A 20,431-nucleotide genomic window follows, 5' to 3' on the forward strand; every position below is an offset into this window, starting at 1 on the left:
AAGCTGATACGGTCTTGCCCTACTCTATCTCACCTATTCTTTGCCGATGACTCTCTATTCTTCCTAAAGGCTACTCTTTTGAATTGTTGGCAATTGGTGAGAATCCTAGATGAATATAGCAAGGCGTCGGGCCAAATGATCAATAATGAGAAGTCGAGCATTTTCTTCTCTTCAAACACTCTGGATCAAATGAAAAGGCTCATGTGTACTCTATTGAATTTCGTGGAAGTTGATAATCTGGAAACCTACTTGGGGATGCCTACTATTTGGGGGAGATCCAAAAAAGAAGCACTTTTGTACAGCAACGAGCGTATAAGTAGAAAGCTTGAGGGTTGGAAAGAGAAAACCTTATCGGCAGCTGGATAGCAAGTCCAAATTAAATCTGTGGCCCTGTCTATCCCTGTCTACCCGATGTCCTGTTTCAAGTTCCCAAAGAGTACATGCGAAAAAATCAATTCCACTATCAGTAACTTTTGGTGGGGAGAATATGAGTTTGGTAGCAAGCTCCACTGGAGCAATTGGAGCTCTCTCTGTAAACCGAAGGAATCAAAAGGTCTTGGTTTCAGGGACATATATCATTTCAACCTAGCACTTCTAGCAAAACAATGCTGGCGTATCATTGAGCAACCTCAAACCTTATGGGTTCGTGTCCTTAAGGTTAGATACTTTCCAAATTGTGACTTTCTTCAAGCCGAGAAAGGCTATAGGGCCTCATGGGGATGGTCTAGTCTACTCCAAGCAAGAGACCATATTTTCAAAGGCTCAAGCTGGCAAGTCATCAATGGCTATAAGGTAAACATATGGAAGGATAGCTGGCTGCACCCTCCCGATATCCGTCCACTCCAAATAATCGGTTCCCCACAAGTTGATACTCCCACAATGGTTCATGAACTCATTGATTGGAACTCCCATTCTTGGAACTTAGGGAGCATTTTACATCTACTCCAACCACTAGAATCGGAAAAAATACAGAACATCCCAATTGGTGACAGGGAAGGAGAGGATATGCTTATTTGGCCATGGAATCGGAATGAGACCTACTCGATAAAAACTTGATATCATTGGGTTCACTCCCAACTCAGTGCAGCCACAATGGCCACCAAGTCAGGGTCATCTCACTTAGTATCTACTAAAGTTTGGAAGATTGTTTGGAATATGACTACTCTGCCTAAAATTAAGTCTTTCTTTTGGAGAGTTCTTAGTGGTGCAGTTCCCACATTCTTAAATCTTTTTAAAAGAACACTAATAACATCCCCGCTATGCCCCATTTGCGGAGCCTTTGAGGAATCCGTTGAGCATTCTCTCCTCCTCTGTACATGGGTGAAGGAAGTGTGGTTTGGTTCACCCGTGGGCATCAAGATTGACAAACAAAGGATCACAAATTTTGACTCTTGGCTCTTGAAAATACTGAAAACTATTTAGACAAAATAAGAAAAGAAGTGGCTACTTACCTTGGTTAGTTGTTTGTGCTGGGCAATCTGGAGAGCTCGGTGTGATCTAATATACCAACAAAAAAAGCCTTGCCCACTTCAAGTGATCAGGTTCTGCAGCAAGCTGGCTTTCGAGTACTGGGATAACACCATTGCTGCAAATAAACCGAACATCGCTGACCCCCATGATCGTCCAACTTGGAACCCTCCCCCTCCAGGCTATGTGGCAGTCAACTGTGATGCGGCATGGTATAAGCCAGATATCGGTGGCCTGGGAGTAGTCATCAGAGATGAGAATGGTGTAGTGATTGGAGGATCCACAAACAGAACTAATTGTGGTTTCGTAGAAATTGCTGAAGCACAGGCGGTCCGCCTCGGAGTAGTGTTGGCCTCGGATTGTAACCTAAAAAGGGTAAGATTTCAATCAGATTCCCAGTTGGTGATATCGGAGCTCTTATCATCAAAGTCACACAGAAGCTGGAAAATCTTGCCCATCATTGAAGAAATTCGCAATAGAAGTAAGGTCTTTGAAGCTGTTACTTGGGAATGGATTCCCCGTGAAGCGAACATGGTTGCACACAATGCAACCTCGCTTGCCATGTCGAGGGTGGATCTTAACAGATGGGCTGACAGGCCACCACCTTCTCTATCCCTTGTCCTGAGAAATGATGGTCTTCTGTGCCCACCGTCGGCGGGGGATTTGTAATGAAAGTTGCTGCAGTTTTCTTTTTAGCTTTTTCTGGGTATCTCTTTCTGTTTCTATCTCAGTTTGTGATTTAGATGAAAAACACCCTTTCCGCTTTTCCGGGTTGTAGTTTTTGGGCCTCAGTTATTTGCTGGGCTCTTCGGATCTCTCCTTTAATGAATTTATCTTTAGTCCAAAAAAAAAAGAAGAGTGAAATGATGAATAAAAACAAAGCATGAAGGGGGAGTATGGGAGTGGTTTGTAAAATATGTAAAATATGGAGTAATGATGAAATGAAAGCAAAGCATGAAGGTGCAGAAACATGGAAGTGATGATGATATATTAAAGAGAAAGGAGTAGAAAAATATATCCAAGGAAAAAGAGAAAAGCATTTAGCTTTCTTCATGTGGGTAGGAAACATGAACATGTGGTGTTGAGCTGTTTTTTAGGTCAGTTTCTGCCCCTTTATTCCTTCAATTATTTCTCCACCAATAATTCATATTGGGCCTCTGATTTCTTCATATCAAATGTTCCTCTATGAGTGTAGATCATCCTGGGAAAATTTCAGAGCTTCAATCCATGTGGTTGGGCCGGAAATACTGCTGGACTCATTACAGGTCCAGTTTTCCAGTTTTGCTTCTGCAGAGAATTGGACTGATTGTTTGAAGGCCTTCCACTTCTATCTGGCTCTTGCACTCTTCATAAGAAATGATCCATGGGATGTCTAGAATGAAACTGGAAAGTTTCAACACATTCGGATTTCACTTGGTCAAACGGGTACCCCTCCTTTCTTGTCTAGCTCACTTTCTCCTAGCCGGAGTAAGAAAATGTTCTAAGGTTGACTTTTTAGTGCATTTCCATTCTTCTCCATCATTTCTTAGCATGATAAGGAAAACATAATAAATATATATAAATAAACATAAAGGTTAAGCAAAAGTACAAGATTAGGGAAATAATGAAATTGGATTAGTCAACATTAAATTTGGACTTTAGAACAAGTAATTTCCATGTTTTAAGGGACAAATATGTATACGAATTATGATCCAACACTCTCCCCGACAAATTTAACCCTTTGAAAAATTTTCTCTTCCACATCTGAGAAACCCTATCTATCTCGCTCTCCCTTAGGCACAGATCGAAGAACCTAGCAGCCCCAACTCAACACAAATTTCTTGGCAGATCTCCCCCATTAAACTCTCCTCTAATCAAAACTGAAAACTCAATCTCCCCCATCTCTCTTCGACAAACACAGAACCCATCTCAATCACTTTTTCAAACCATACGGCCAAACCATCTCAATCCCTCTCACGAGTTCTTGTTGGTGTTGAGAAGATTTCAACGCTTTCAATCCGTATTGTTTCACTACTGTTGGGTAAGCCCTTCGATTCACTGTTAATCAATTTATTTAGAGTTTCTTTTGGATTGGGTTTTATGGTTTTAATTGAAAATTTCTATTCAAATTTGATTTGTGTTTGCTGGGTTATATTCGATTTGCAATTACTTCTTTCCAGTTGTAGCATCTCTGTTAATTCAGTGACCCATTTTCATTTATATCAAAAGTTATGTTCCTATTCATCAAAATCGTTACTGGGTTCTCAAAATGATCAATCAAAACAAGAACATAAAGGTGGTTCTTTTACAGTTTTATACCTTATAAATAAGAATAACCACTTTATTTTTAAAGTTCAAGCTCAAGGCAGTGTCTTTTTAATAAGATATAGATTTATTTAACTACAGCTTTATTTGATGTATGATAGAGTTTGATGTGAGAATAATTCATTGGTTAGCTATAAAGAGGAATATGTATTAGTTGGAAAAGCTATTGTCTTATTTTCTTCCTTTTGATTTCTGTTTCTTTGAGAGCAGCAGAAAGTGGGTTGTGATTTTAATATCTATCAAGCAATGTACCATCTCCTTGGACATCACCGATAGCAAAGGGATATTCATTTTAAGAGGTAATGCTTCACTTTTTCAAAAACTTTCTTCAAAATCTTTGTAATTCTTCATATGTTAAGGATTTGGGGTTTGAGCTCTGCCATTTCTTTTGTTGGTGCTGAGGTTGTTTTTGGTTTTGGTGATCAAATATGTTTGAGAATGTGGTGGATCTTAATGATGCTATTGAAGATGAATGCAAGCGGGTAGAGAATTTGATTAGAGTGGTATTTGCTAGGAAAGTACTTGATCTTGGTTCTGCATGGGTATGCAAATTTTATAGTTGCATAGAAGTGATTGTAAAGTTGATTGATCGTCAATTTAATACCCAACAAAGGCCTAATTCTCCACCACTTGGATTTTGGTCACATCGAACTTACATTTAAGCTTACATCATATTGATACCAAATGATATGCATACTGATACCTAATGATATGCATTATAAGTTGGTCTTTCGTACTCAACTGCATAATAGAACTAAAGCTTTCAGTGGAGTTACTCGACATTTTGATGTCTTTAATATTAAACACCAAATATAGCTAACTACCCATGCAGTTCAACAAGATTTTGATTGCTGCAGAGGGTAACGAAAAAGAAGAGTATTAATATTAAAAAAACTATGAAAATACAGCATACAAGCACATTTCAAAAACTGCCTTTCTCTAAGTGTGTCCTATACTCTTAATTCTACCACATTGACCTTTTTCTCAGTTTTCGATATCCATATATTTCATGTTTTCCTCCTCAACTGAACACTAACTAGTTTATGTCTTTTTATGGGGTGGTACATCCGGAAAGCCCTATTATTTATATGAGTATTGTGTGCTAAACGTAAGTCATGACATATTGCTGACTCTAGGTTCTGGTTTTAGTGTTATGTCTTTCTTTACTGGAAAATTTGATCAACAATTGTAATAGACTATGTTCAGCTCTAACATGCCTATAACAATTACTGACTCTAAGTTCTGGTTTTGGGTTTGAAGGCAGAGTTAGATAAGGAATAGGGGTTGAATTTGGAGCTGCAGTCATGCTTTGACAGGTAAAGACTTGAGCTATTATTTCATGGGTAAGTGTAATTGTTTTGCATGAAAAAGGAACACAGAAGCTATCATTGTTGAATGACGAGTGATTGATCTATCTTGGTAGGGAGATATGTATGAATTGGAGGAAAGATATGAACACAATTAGTATTGCTATCAAAGTATGGCATACATGCTTATATATAGATGTGTTTCTTTGATATAGATTTATTCCTGGGACTGCAGAAGTAGGATTGCTGCTGTACATGAAAAAATTAAAACTACTGCAAATACATTAGTATCAAAATAAAAAGAAAAAGAAAAAGGAATCGGAAAAGGAAAGGAAGAAGATAAAGAATAACAAAATTATACACCAGAATTGAAATAGAATGTACTATATCATGTCCTTTCATATACATTTTTCTGATGTCTTCTTTAGTTGTTTTTTTTATTCGGTTGGTTAATGTCAATTTCTATGCCAGTTCTTTCAGAGGCTAGAAGAAGAGGAGGGGAGAGGCAGAAAGTAAGCAACTGCTTTCAACTTAATTTTAAGTATATTGTTAGTACTATTTGCTTCTGACCACTGCAAATTTATAAATGCTACATGGTCACCGATTGAAAAGATGTAATTTACTGACACTATTAAGGAATCCCATGACTTGAGCTGATAAAGATTATTTACTATAGTTTCTCAACTCAATTGAGTATAATTTAGGATTTGTTCCTTGCATCTTTTCTATCTCTTTTAGTGTTGGAGCTTCTTTTCTGTCATGGATACTTTTAGCTGCTTTAGTAATTGTAGATACTCAATGACGTATTTATCTTAGTATCTTAATTCTCATTTCTAAAACCTAGCAATTTCCTTGATAGTGTGCTGTGCTAACTAGAGAATCTGAGTTTAGATAGTTTTTTTTTTTTTTTTTTTTTTAATTTTTTTTTTTTTTTTGCATAGAATATGAGGGGGTATTGCTTAAAAGAGTTAAAAGAGTTGACAAATTTATATTTGTTCATTAATAAGAAAACTGTTTTACACTTTAGAGCACAAATCTCAATCAATCTTATTCAAGAAGGCATTACAAATTGGGCGTTAAACCAGGTGAAAAACTATTCCCTCTTCATTTTTTAATTGAAAATCTATTTATCTTTGACAAAGCCAAATTCATTGCTTTCTTGGATTCCCAATGTTGAAACTGAAGTTTGGTTTTGCAGTGCCCTTGGCTCTACACATTGTCATGCTGATAGGCAACTTAAGGATAATTTTAGATATAGCTGTAGTGATATAAATGAGAATGCCCTGGTTTGTTGCTGCATTTTTTGGTGGTGGCTATCTACAGGAGTATAATTCTATTTAGTTATCTACTTTTGCAGGTCAACTGTAGGAAATCAAATTGTCAAGGAAAATTCTTTTTGGAAGTTGAAGACTATCGTGGTGGTTGATGGTTGACAATCACTTAGATTTGTGTTTTTCAGTTCGATTTGTACTTTGCAATGAAGTTTTATGTTTCTCTGCCTATGGCTTTAGTTGCTATACTTAATAGGTTCATATACCTGTGAGATTCCTCTTATTTCTCATTGCACCTCTATTTCTGCTAAATTTCAAGTCTCCCGGCAACGCGCGGACTCCTTTGCTAGTGAGAGCTAGACTTATTTCTATTGTGAACAGTGGTCATTAGACGTTGGCTGTTGTGAATCTAGATGAAGAAACCATTCACTTCATGGATTTGTTAAAGAGGCTACTTCAGGTTAGATTGATTTTACTTTGTTGAATATTTGGAACAATTGATGTAGTTTGGTGGCTGCTTGAAGTGGTAGTACAGTTTTTGCAGTGTTTATCAATGGATATGTTGTTAGTGGTTTCTAGGTTTTTGATGAATATATGGTACAAAGCGATTTCCACTTTCTATATCAATGGTATATTTTGGTTTATATTTTCAGGTTCTGATGAATGTATGCTACATTACTGTGGTTTCCATGTTTTAGAATGTATGTTGCTTTATTAAGAAAAGAACAACACATTGAAGCTAAATTCTGTGGTTGTAAACCAAATCACACAACATAAAAAGGAAAACAACTGAACATCCAACAACAGAATTCAAGCAAAATTCTGTTGTTTGAAACAACCAGAATCCACAGACTAAGATAAGAGTTTGTAGTCGTAGTGTTATTCACACAACAGATTATTGTTGTGTAAAATCATTTCACACGACAGATGTAACAAAGAAACTTTAAAATTGTACACATTTAGACGACATTTAATTGTCGTCTCACATTAAAACAGACAATAGATTTTTTGTAAAGTCTGTTGCTAGAGTTTGACAACAACAACATTTGACTGTTGTTCTATTTCATATCTAACCACATATACTTACAATTTGTGCATATTTAAGCACATTCAGACGACAGATTTTTTTTAGGTGTCTGTCGTCTGAGTGAATTTCTGACGTCGGGCTTTACCTGTCGTCTGAACGTCAATCAGATATCAGCTTACTAGAAGACAAATTTTTTACATATCAGATGACGGTCATGGTCTATCGTCTGATGATGTTATTGGCAGAGTGTGTAGTCATCTACGGTGCTAGGAGCAAAGTTGATGCGTGTGTAGGTATCTCCTTTGAATAGGTAAGCTTGATCAGTCTTGTGCAAATTAAGCAAACGCTGCATCAATTCCACTTTCAAAGATGGTGTTTTTCAAACTAGGAAATTTGACAGTGGTGACAGTGGAGGTGATCAGGTACATAACTATTTAATATTACTAAGTCTTTGGTTTATATAGTCTATTTTATTCGGCTAATTAATTATATTTATTATTCCATATATTTTAAAAATATCCAGAATTTTAAGTTTCAAGAAATTTCAAACGACTAAGCATATTTTAATTCACCACAACCTAATATGTAACAATGTTTATTCAACATTTTCTTTGAAACTATAGTAGATAATCGATCAAATAAACGTATGCAATAGTTTCATTCAAAATTTCTGAATTATTCTCTAGATTTCCATCATTTTTCTCGAATATTTACCGATATGGATATTTCCTCGATATTTCCGTCGAAATTTCTAATTTTTTAGCTATCGATATATCCTCGATATTCGATATTTTAGTCCTTGATTCTCACTAATGATCAAGGTGTGTTGTTTATAGTAAAATAAGAGAAAAGGTCGCCCTCCATCTAAAAGGAAGGTATCTAAGGTAGAGGAAGAGGTAAAAAAGAAATAGAAAAGAGAACAAAAGAACAAATGTGGTGGGAACAGTACTAATGAAGAAATAGGAGTGAAGGTATGCAACTTAGTAGTGTAAAGTCCTTTTTTTTTTAATAGATATTGAGTTTCATTTTGTCCAAGAATAATACCATATTATGTATTGTTATGTTCTTTCTGTAGGGGTCAAAATCAAGAGGTCGCCCGCCATTGAAAAAGACTGAATCTAAGAAAGAGCAAGAGGTCAAAAACAAACAAACACTACTAGAATTATGGCCTCAGACATCGGCCAAAAACCAATGAGAAACAAAAACCCGACCGATGTCTTAGTGGGTGATGAGAAAGATCCGGAAAATCCAGACAACGGTTTTTAGCCGATGTCTAGTATTAGTTTAGACATCGATTGCTCATTATAAAATGATGTAAATAGGTTTAAATGATAACAAACTTGCATGTTTTACTAATGTTAAACCCTCATTTTATTGTATTTAATGCTTAAAGAAATAAAGATCATACAACACAATTATGCATTTTAACATCGTTATTCATTTAAAAACGATGACTAATACTGTTTCACACATCGGTTTTCTGATATTTATCGATGACAATACTTATATTGGACATCGATCTCTATCTAAAACACGATGTGCACTAGTTTGTGCATATCGGTTCCAACATAATAATTCGATCTCCTATGGTTAATGGGACATCGATTTTCATTTTGAGACTGATGTATCTCTCTCAATGGACATCAGTCTTTATGGTTATAACTGATATAAACCTTATGTATAGACATCATATTCTTTAGATGAGGATGATGTCAACAAAATATGTAGCTGCTGCTATAAAATGCAATTCACATTTGACAAGAGTAATTTGAATATTGGGATATTTGTCCAAAATCATTATCCTTGATAGTTCATAAAATAGGCAAAATAAAACCCCAATTAACCTACTACAAGCTAGGCTAGCCTAGCAATTACTATTGTGGTTTTGTTCACAATTGCTGCAATCACTTCATCTACTACAAAAAGGTTAAACAGTCACAAGCCTTACTCAAAATCAAGAAACTAGTCAAAATCTACTGCAAAGTCTGTAAGTAGTCGGCCACTTCAATAATAGTTTGTTCATTGTCTTCCCACCAGAGTTGATGAAGTCAACATCATCTACTGGTAATCCACAGTAATGAAGCAGCAGCCTCATCATTTGGTCCATATCAAGGCTTACCTACAAACAAATATGAGCAGTTAAATTTCAGAGAGATTGCAAAGAATATATTTATCTCTAGACCACTAATTACCTACAAACTTGAAGCTCCAGTTTGAGCATCAAACCTTGCAGTAGCTATAGCATCAACCTCATCAATAAAGATGATGGCAGGTGCATTCTCCTTGGCAAGACGAAAAACATCACGAACCATTCGTGGACCCTAGACAAAGAAATCAAAATTATAATAAGAATTACTACATAAATCGAAATCTCCTACACTGGCCTCAGAGTATTCGTTGTTCCAAGATGAAAGATATAAAAGTAGAGTAGCCCAAGTAATAAAAGTTTTACAGATTATTCTACCTCACCCAAATGCTTCTGAACAAATTCTGAACCAACAACTCTAACGAAAGCAGCCACTGTATGGTTAGCCACAGCCTTAGCTAGCATTGTTTTACCAGTTTCAGGTGGGCCATAGAGCAATACACCACATGGCGGATCTATTCCAATCTGTTTGTATAAGTCATGGTGAATAAGTGGAAGTTCCACTGCTTCATGGATTTCTTGCTTCTGAATATCGCATCCTCCAATATCCTAAAACATAGAACACGATAAATCAGTATCGGTATTACAGCATCATGTTATTATGAAACGAAACGGCCCAATCGGAATTTAGCAAATAGACGAAGTATGGCAAAACACATAGCATTTGAAAGACCATTTATGGCAAAACATTAACCTGACAGTTACCATCTCCTTGAACCTTATGCTTAACGATGCCAAATAATTGCAGTCTACATTCAAAGGCGATAAATACGTTTAACACACCCCAAAGACAACAATTGGAAGAACTGATACGTGCTCTAAAAATAACTGTAAACGCTACTGACATCTCCAGCTGCCCAAATCTAGAAGAAAGCATCAACATGCATTATTATTGAATAATTGCAAGGCGAGTCTAAAATTTTAATATAACTACTCAATATAATAGAGAAGTTGACTTTGTCACAGAATACTAAACAAATATAGAATAGAAGCTCTACTTGCAATTGCTTGGTCACCTAACAGAGAGAAAACTACACTAGCAATATTTGTGAAAATGATGTCTGCCCAAGTAATCACAATTGAAATCTTTGAAAGCAAAAGAAAAGAGCCATGCGAAATGGAGCTGGAATATTCGTTTTGTTCATCAAGTGCAAAACCTAAAATGCAATGATTTTGTGTTAACAAGGTAGATATTCAAATTATAGGAGTTGAAGGATACTGTTACAGTAGCTATGCATGAGATTGGAGAGAACCTAAGTATTAAAGCGACGAACAGCAATAAGAGCATTTACAATGTTGGTCAGAATATTTCTATCTGGTGGTGGGTAAGCATGCCTGTAATAGAAGATTCATTATGTATAAGCAAAGCAGTTTGTCTGTCATAGACACAGTCATAAACTAAAATGAAAATCATATATCTAACTTTTACAACTTGAGATAATATGTTCAGGAAGAAAAAGGTTAGGCAATTGGTTATTGTCTGATATTAACAAGAAGGTCAATCTTTAAACAAGTAGGGTTTCTCTGTTGCCTCAGTTAATTAGTTACAAATAAGTTGAAATAGCAAGACCCCTGCCTGGCAGCCATAACCAAATACGAATTGACAGGGAAACATGATTCATATATAGGACACCACCATAAGCTATATACATACATACTCAAGGTGAGGAGGAAAGCAGTAATCTACACCAAGCCTCGGGGCAATAGGCTCTGATCTTGAAACTTCAGTTTCTTGAGTCTCCCTTTTGATGTAAGGATTGTATCAGGAAGATGATGTGGAAGTGGGAGGCACAGAAACCGAATCCTTCTTGCCATCCTGCAATGGCTTACCACTATTGCTAGTAGCCCTCTCCACTTTTAACACCTTCCCAAGAAACCTCAGCCTACCCAAACAAAATTCCACCAACCCAATTAGCAACATTACATTACATTATCAATACATAACACATTTACTTTGTATCAATCACGAAAACGAGAATGTGACATAGTTTGTCATACCCATTCAACTGACGCTGTGCTTGGTAAGCCAAGCCTTCATGTTGGAAATCCACGAAGGCACAATTTCTCATCCTGTAGTTCTATCCAAACATTACAACAAGAGCAAAAACGATAAAAGAGAGAAACAAGAACAATTGAAAAAGAAGATAAGGGAGTAGTATGGACCTGCCGGTAGGAAAGCAAGAGCGAACAGAAGAAGCACCATAGTGGGACAATAACCGGAACAGGGTCTCTTCAGAAATGCCTTCTAGAAGGTGACGAATCAATAGACTCGCCCTACTGCTACTTGGTGGTTCTTCAAAACCCAAATGTTGGTCTTGTTGCTGCTGTATCGTCTTAAGTCTCGAAATTGAGATATGGGTTTAGTCGAACACGGAGATTGAAGCTGAAATTTGTTTGTTCGGGCTAGTACCTATTGGGGGGATGATTAAAAACCTAATCGGAAATTAACCAACTTTGCTACTGAGAACCATTTGGCACCGTGATTAAGAAACTGGTTTGAGTCTGAAACGTAACGTAATTAGAACCCATGTGATAACTTACAGCAATTTCAGTACGCAACAATGTGATTACTTCGGAAACAATCAAAATAGCAACATACATGAAAAAAATTAAAAATTAAAAAACAATCCAACCTTTTTCCAGTACCAAACCAAAGCTTTAGCAAATTTTATTCTTTTCTTAGAAATTAGAATTGACAACTCAAAGCCCAAGCTTCATTCACCAGATCTAGATCCATCAGAACAAAGAATCTAAATGCATACCATTTCAGCTACTAAAATCTCCAAGTACGATCCATAGATAAGAAACTTAGCTAAACCTATCCCTCTAATACAGTTTCTCTACAACCCAACGATTCCAAACAAATCCGAAATCAGAAATCGGAAATCGAAAAATCCAGTTCACGATAGAGCTTAGAAAAAAAGCGAAGGATCACGAAGCTTACACTTTCCACGAGCGAGCTTACGCTTTTCCCTGCAGAAGATGCTGTAAACCTTGTTCTTCAACGAACTCGGCGAAACGCTTTAGAGGCGAACTGTGAAGAGTTGAATAGGGTTTTGGAGGAAGCAAAATCAACTCAGGTCAGGTCGGAGAACCAGCTCAGGTTAGACAACGAGTTGCTGAAGAAGAAGGAGCGCGCTGAACTCAAAGTGAGAATGAGGTCGACGGGAAGGAGGAGGCGCGCGCTGGAGTCAAAGTGAGAGATAGTAATTAGGGTTCGCAAGTTTCAGACAAAGCGAAAAATGTTTAAGTGTTGGGGGGAAAGAAAATTTGGTCCTCGCGCCTCTCAAACTTTTTAAGTTAGTCCTTCTGCGTTTTTTCAAAATTTTTGAACGAGACTTTACACATCGGTTAATTTAACGACCGATGTTTATAATCACAATAGAAATCGATATTTCATAAACCGATGTTAGGATGTATTTTTTACATCGCGTGCAATTCCGACCGATTTAATAGTGGTGATGTCTGATGGCATAATTCTAGTAGTGAAAATAGAAGAAATAATGTTTAATCCAATAAAAAGCCTAATCATGAAGGAGAAGGATTGAAGGTAAAGTGACTATTTTTTATTGTGTTATGTAATTATGTAGGATCATAATTCTAAGCCTAGAGAAAAGAATTCTTCTGATACATTGTGTGCTTTCATGTTAAAGGTTTTATCACCCTCACAAAGTGATGTATCAATTCAAAAAGAGTTCGTATACCGTCCAAAAGATTGTTGGAAACATTTTAATGGAAAAAATGATTGAAAGTATGTATTCGAACTTTGTGTATTAAGTTATTTTTTGTACATATATATTTTTTTGACACTCTAAAATTGATGTCATGCAGGTAAAGTATGTAATCCAGTTCGAATGCAAATGGTGACCAATGACTTGATTTCAACTTACTAGGACTGCAACTTTTTTTTTGCATTTTCATATCTAACCCATGTTTCAGTTGAAGGATTTTTATGTCACATTTTAATAGAAAACAATCATTCAGTACAAGCAGGTCAATTATTTCAACATTTTGTTTAACATACCTAATGCAATTATTTCAACATTTTGTTTAATATTTTGCTTAGCACTCCATTAAATTCCATTCTACTTTGCTAAAGGAATAATCCTCTAATAATTTGTATTTTTGACTCGTCTTCTAGTTAACATGAAAGTATTCTTATAAATTTTACACATGCTTAGAACGAAAAAGAATATCAAGTAACAAGCTAGAAGAACTGCTATCACAATAAACAACAGTATAGTTTCACTTGACAGCTCAAGTCAAACATGACATTAAGTTAGAAAAGCCTTCCAGTGAGCTATAATGGCAAAGAAGCCATATAGGCAACTACAAGGCTTAACAAGGCCTCTTCAGGACCTTAGTGTCTATGTCATATGAACTTCCAGCACCCGATCATTTGTAGAATTCAAAGTCAATATCAGGCTTGAGGCTTCTAATAACCCTTTTCAAAGTCCTTTGGGAGTATGACATATCGATTCTTGCGAACTGCGTGCATTCCGAGTTCTTGACATATAGCTTTAATCTATATAACATTATGCGACAATAAACCAGAAGTAACATATTATAATCTTGTTAAAGAATTACATGAAAAGCAAATCTATATAAGATTGAATATGGCTAGTTAAAATTGCATTATGTTTCTAGGTTGTCCAGTTGTGATATTTTATGGCTGTCTGTTGTAAGCTCAAAAACAAGGTCTAGGAGCTTTCAATCTTGTGCGCTGTTATTGTCTCCTTGATTGTTGTTGAATCTGATGGAAAAGTATCGAAGGAAAACCTTTATCGACTGAAGAAATATATTAATCCATGATGTCAAAATTATGTGCGTATGTATTATGAATTGAAATTGGCACTACCTTACTGGCCTATATCTACAGGCCAAATCATACGTAACTCTCTCTTTCTCTTGTCAAAACCAAATCAAGTGGAACATTGAAGCATAGTTTAATCAAGTAGATTTCATACTCAGGACATGGAAGCATAAATTAAATCCACTCAAACCTCCCCCCCCCCCCCACACACACACACACACATTTTATTAGTGATTTCACTAAAAAATAAAAAAGAGGAAAAAAAAAAAAGAGCAAACTAACCACGATTAGAATGGGCAAAGGCTCTATTAACAATGCTTGTGAGGAAACTAAAATCAAACTGAGAATGTGTTGATCAAATCCTAATTCAAATCCACTTCCCCCTAAACCCTAATTTCAAACAAGCTATGCTATTCGTGTTTCATACTCAGGAAGAAAAAAAAAAAAACTACCCAAGTTTAGGCAGAGGGTTTGTCGACGATACTTACGAGGAAACCGAGATCAAATTGAGAAGGCGTTGATCAATTGAAGAAGGGGTGAGAGGGTTGAGGAGGGGTGAGAGGAGGAGAAAAGAAAACAATGTCTGATAGAGAAGACGTTGCCCAAATAATATCACAAAGAAAAAAAATAGGGTTTAAAAGATAAAATCAAGAAAGTAAAAAAGAAAAAAAGAAAAAAAAAAGGAATTTCTGTAATTAAGAAAACATAGAAATATAAAAATAAGAAATTATACTTTAATGATATGGATACGCCACATAAGCTGCCACCTAAGGTAGGCTCTAGGTGGTTCCCCAAAAGGTGGTTCAGCTAGTATTACTCAAAACAAAAAAGGAAGGAAAAAAAATATACCTATATCTCAAAGTCATCAAATTGCATAAACGAAACATATTACAAATCTTCTTCCTTTGGTCTTTGGATCTTCTTCCTTCCATTTATGTAATCCTTTTGTACTTTCCAACTCTATTAGCAGACTTGAAGAAAAACCCAACACACTTGCAATATGAGTTTGATCTCAAGTGAGAGAACACAAACAAAATAAAAGATAAAATGGAAAATGGCTCAAACTGATGAAGATCTCATATGCTAACATTTTCCCTCCAAGTTCACTGAGGCAATAATTCAAGAGATCACCCACAAAACCAAATTCAAATGCCAAACCCAACCCACTGTCATACGCACCACCCAAAATTGCATGCACCGAAATACAAAACGCAATCAATCGCACCCAAAATTCAAAACTAAAATGTCAAACCAATCAACCAAATAAGAAGCTTACCTGAAGCCCAATCTGTCAAAGATCTCTGATTGCTCAATCGGATCCTCCGATTTAATCAAATGGGTGCTCAATCGGATATTCCAATTTGACCAAATGAGCTTAATTACGTGCATATTGGTCTGGGTTTGTTTTGGATTCCTTGCTTTTGATCTGAAAAGCTTATTGATAGGTGTTATCAGTAAGCAAATGACAGAGCTAATCAGCTGAGAAATCATGTGATTTGGGCGATCAGCTGAGAAAGGATCAGAAGTAGCTCTGAGACGCTTGAAACAAAGGCGAGGAGAGAGCCAAAAAAAAAGGCGAAATGCCGAAGCTGATGAGGGTTTTTACACCTAGGGCCGCAAAAGAAGGGCAAAATCGTCATTACACAGTGCCGCCTATGCTTGAGCCGGCACTGCTACTAAGCCGATGAACAGTGCGAGGAGAATTAGTAATGTAGTAAATTTTAGTGATAAAAACATGTTTGCAATATAGAGAGGGATAGGTACAGTGAATGTCATTTTCCAATGATATACACGTGCTCGAGAAAATATTATATTTATTCTACAGAAAAGAACATGTTTTTATCAAAAAAACTAAAGAAGAAATAACAAGAATAATAAAAATGGAAAAAGATTCAGAGCACCGATGTGCATTTACATCAACAGAAATGAACGGCTGGATGGACAAATTTGGCTAGAAATGATAGTGTAGAAAAGTAAAAGTGAACGGTGTATGTCAAGTAAACATGTTTTAATCTGTAACTTAAAATTAAAAATTAATTCCCGTAAAACTAGTGGATGGATTAATATTTTAGTTGGACGTATAAAGAGACCATATAATTAATTTGGTCGGAACTGATCAATTGGTAGTAAACGGGACTAGCGCGTATGCTTGAATTTTATACGATGATTAAACACGATGTTCACCTTCTGCATTTTATACACTTGATTGCTATACCTCTCATAAGTCATAGCAGATGTCATTTACAATTTTGCGTGTTCCAATCACGTGACTTGCACGAGGAGCTTCGCCCCATCTCCTTTTTTGGTTTGCATGTATCGGTCCCGTTCCCTTGGTCAGCTGCTGACCAGGGATTTTGTGCTCAACTACCGTCTGATTGAAATCGGACGGTAGTTAAGCACAAAATCCAGCTGACCAGGGGAACATCTCATTGCACGTATAATCCTTTTGTGTTGTGATCCCAACTTTCTAAGTCCCTTTCAGTCTAGGCCCACCCACATGAGCTGGGCCGCACACGGAATCAAACCACCCCAATGGCCCAGTCCATCAAACGCTAGACGCATGAACTCCGGCTAATGTTGACGCTCTGGTTTCTTAGCCCTGTCGTCCCCTGCTGATCAATTAGGTGCTTGCTACTTTCACTTGACTTATATGTCTGAGTATTGATGCTTTTTCGTATCTGTGAAAAATGGCTCAATTCTGTTGGGTTTTCTTTTTTCTCTGCAATCATTGGAAATTCAGCTTTACTATGAAATTCCAACTCATATAGGAGAGAAGTAGTAATACACACGGCTTGGACTAAAGCCACAAAAATGGAAAGATGAACAAACAATCCATTCCAATGACTCCCTCTCTATTCCAGCCTCAGTTTCACACTTATTAGAAAAATGCTTCTTATTAATCGTCTTTAATAATATTTGTGAATTTGAGATCGGGTTGATGATCTTATACAGGTATTGTAGAGTCAGTTGGTAGAATAGAAGATTTAGTCCATTGTGCTTAGGATAATATTCGAGCAGATTCTAGCTAGCTATAAAGTTTTCATCAAAATTGTGTTTGTCTGATTTCGATCATTGCTTCTTTAATATTGCTTTTCATTCTTTTTATCTTTTGTAATGCACTTTATTTTCTGGTAAATTCTATTATGTACACTGATGTCCTAATACTTAGATCATATAATTGCAAGCAGTAGTCTTTTCAAAGTATTATTCTTTGCTTTGAGGATAGCAAAACACATAGATTGTTATGTTGTTTAAAACAAAAGATTGTTCACTGTTATGTGTAGCATGTGCTTGTGTACTAGCTGAAAGGCTTTTGGCTTTGCCTATTTTTTGTTGCAAAAGAGGAAGATTTGTTATATTAACTCATAACAACTGAGAAAATTATACTAAATCAATCAGGAAATGGCCAAGTCACTTATTGTTTGTGTATTATTAGTTGTACTCATAACAGCTGAAAGGCTGTCGCTTATGCTTTCCTTTCGTTCCTAAACAAGGAAATTTTGTTGAAATGTTGTGCTAAAGAACAAAAGGTGCTAAAAAATTTATGGAGAAATTACTTATTTCTTTATTCTTGAGTGTTGTTAGTAAGGGTTGTCTAATTTAACTTTGAAACTGTGATATTGATAGGATTCTTTATCTCCAATCTTGTGCTTTGAGATACAAATTGAATATTTACTAGCATAAAGTGGGTGTTGTGTTTTTGTTTTTATCTTTATGCTTCTTTTGGTTTTTCATCATCAGGTGTTACATGCCTGCTTTACTAAGCAATCCCGTCAGCTGAAGTTGATGGTCCTTATCTCCATTGCCTGGTCAGAGTCAGTTTCTGAGTCGCTTGATTTGGTTCCTCAAGAGTGAGTATTTTACTATTCTTGTTCTTCTGAGAAGTATTAGCATTTGAATTAAATTCTTTTTAGTGAATACCTAAGGAGGCCCATCCCTGAGAGCCAGGATTAATCTCTGCATTGCAATACCCATTTTTTCATGCCTATTATCCTGAATACAATTCATCAGCCCCCTATCTATGATGTGCATAGCAGCTGACAGAGCAAAAGTGTTAGCTGGCTTCAATCAGTTTTGTTATTGCTTTAGACAAATAAAAATAAAAAGGGGGATTATTTGTTACCTTTTTTTCAATGGAAATTGGGACAGATATGTCAGTGTTTGGATGTGAATAAAAGTTCATCTTTGAAATGGTTCAGTGTGACAGTGCAAAAGGATTTAAAGACCATTGATGTGCCATGTGCCAATGTATACTGTTGATATGAGATGGTGATGTAGGAACTTTCGTAATGTTCTTTCTTTCTTTCTATGGACACAAGTGTTTTAGATTTGTAATGTTGGCTATCATGTTCACATCTGTGATGATAAGCAGAATTGTATTGCACTGCTTCCTTTTCATGTGCTTTTGACTGAAAATATAGAATTTTTGTTAAATTCCAAATTCCACTATCTATATGACTTGCATTGCTCTCTTCCTTTCTCTTTAGATTGAATGGATGCTGTTTTTTCCTGCTTCTGTAAAAAGTATGGAAATTTAGTTTTGGTTTCTTCCAAGTACTTGTGCATAGTGACAAAAAGGTTGAAATTTTTACTACTGCTTCTTCAAGTACTTGTGATTGATGTTTGTTGTATCACTATATGCTTATCTTAGCATTGCTTCACTTATATAATTTGCCTTGTTACCAATCCAAGGTTGCATCTTTTGAATTCAACCATAAAATTCCAACCAACATAAAATATACGGTTTGGATTCAAGCCACAAAAATGGCAAGTCAGATAAACTAACCATTTTGATGACTTGCTCTCTTTTCCATCTCCAGGGAGCTTTGTAATTATTTTCTCATGAGAAAAATGCTTGATATCAGTTTATCTTTTATATTTTGGGTGGATCATCATGTGGATTCAGGTATAGTTGCAAAGTCACTTGATCAATAGACTAGAAGATTTGTTAAAGACAAAATATACAAAATTTTTGTCCCAATGTAGTTCACTCATAATGGTTACAATTATTTCTGTGAATTTTCAAGTTGGTATACAGAACACCAAAGGAGACCGGCCAATTGATCTTAATTTGGACCGAATTGTTTGGATTCCATTCTCTTTATAATTCATTATTTTTCATATGTAATCTTTCACATCAAGAGACAAACATACAGTTTCTTTGCCTTCAAGTTACTATACTTCTGGCTCTGTAACAAAAGTCTCTTGTAGGGCTAAGGGAGATCTATCCAAAGTGGGTGCAGGTTGATGAACTTATAAGAGTTGGTTGATTTTGACTTATAAACTGAATATTCAAAGATTTCTCAGTTGGAACCTTTGAGAGTGAAGAGATCAGTTGACATGCTCGATCAGGATGACATTTGATTCTTGCCACTGGTATATATGTGCATATAAAATTGTTAAGAAATTCAACAATATCGTGAATATATCTCTATGCTGAAATTATAGCAACACCATTGAAGTGTTTCATGGTCTCTTTATGCTCTTATTACGGTAGTTGTTTTATAGCTCTTCTGAGTTTCGATTCAAAGGCCTGACTAATGTCCTTGAAGGTGTTTCTTATATCTTGGCCAGTAGCAGTAGCAGTACTTATAAAAATCAATTTATTATCTTAGATGGTTTGGGTCTTCTGCTTCCTTGTTAGTACCCTGCATTAATCAATCATGTATGTATCACTCAATATGTCTTGTTTGCTCGTTTTATATTAGCTTAAACTAGCTTTGATTTTGGGACATATGGTTCTCCAGAAATACTTACTAAAATGTGATTACATTTATGGATCAAGAACTTGGTAACAATACCTATTGTTCATTGGCACGAACTTCCTCATAGCCGATATCTATGGCTTATGAGCAGGTTTTTGCTAATTGGCAGCGTTTATTGCTCTATTATATCTTTTGGCTAATGTTTTACTCGGATGCTGAGAAACTTGAGGAAAATGATACATGTATAGGAAACTGTTGGTATAGCATGTGTGTACTGGCTGAAAGCTTTCCTTTGCACTTTTGTTTATTCCGAAAGAGGAAAATTTGTTAAATTTAAACATGACAACTATGGAAACTGTAGTAAGTTAATCGAGACATGGCTAAGTCGTTG

The 20,431-nt window shown here is 36.0% G+C and overlaps 2 protein-coding genes across 2 annotated transcripts; one reads left to right on the forward strand and one right to left on the reverse strand.

Moving 5' to 3' along the window:
• The first annotated feature begins 781 nt into the window (after positions 1–781).
• Positions 782–2,136, forward strand: LOC112164271. Its single transcript, XM_024300491.1, has 2 exons — positions 782–792; positions 1,542–2,136. Exons 1-2 carry the CDS (start codon positions 782–784, stop codon positions 2,134–2,136), a joined length of 606 nt encoding a protein of 201 aa, XP_024156259.1.
• Positions 2,137–9,568: 7,432 nt separating this feature from the next.
• LOC112201915 (26S proteasome regulatory subunit 6B homolog) lies at positions 9,569–10,230 on the reverse strand. The gene is made up of 3 exons (XM_040506026.1): positions 10,222–10,230; positions 9,841–10,071; positions 9,569–9,697 (listed from the first exon to the last, which is right to left on the reverse strand). Exons 1-3 carry the CDS (start codon positions 10,228–10,230, stop codon positions 9,569–9,571), a joined length of 369 nt encoding a protein of 122 aa, XP_040361960.1.
• Between the last annotated feature and the right edge of the window lie 10,201 nt (positions 10,231–20,431).

Source organism: Rosa chinensis, chromosome 5 (genome assembly GCF_002994745.2).
Source record: "Rosa chinensis cultivar Old Blush chromosome 5, RchiOBHm-V2, whole genome shotgun sequence".
Lineage (NCBI taxonomy): Eukaryota > Viridiplantae > Streptophyta > Magnoliopsida > Rosales > Rosaceae > Rosa > Rosa chinensis.

What these genes read in the sequence shown, in the direction of transcription:
- LOC112201915 (XM_040506026.1), bottom strand. An exon ending in TTCAGAAGCATTTGGGTGAG is followed by an intron (nt 9,698 to 9,840) that starts GTAGAATAATCT and finishes TTCTTTGTCTAG; the next exon opens with GGTCCACGAATGGTTCGTGA.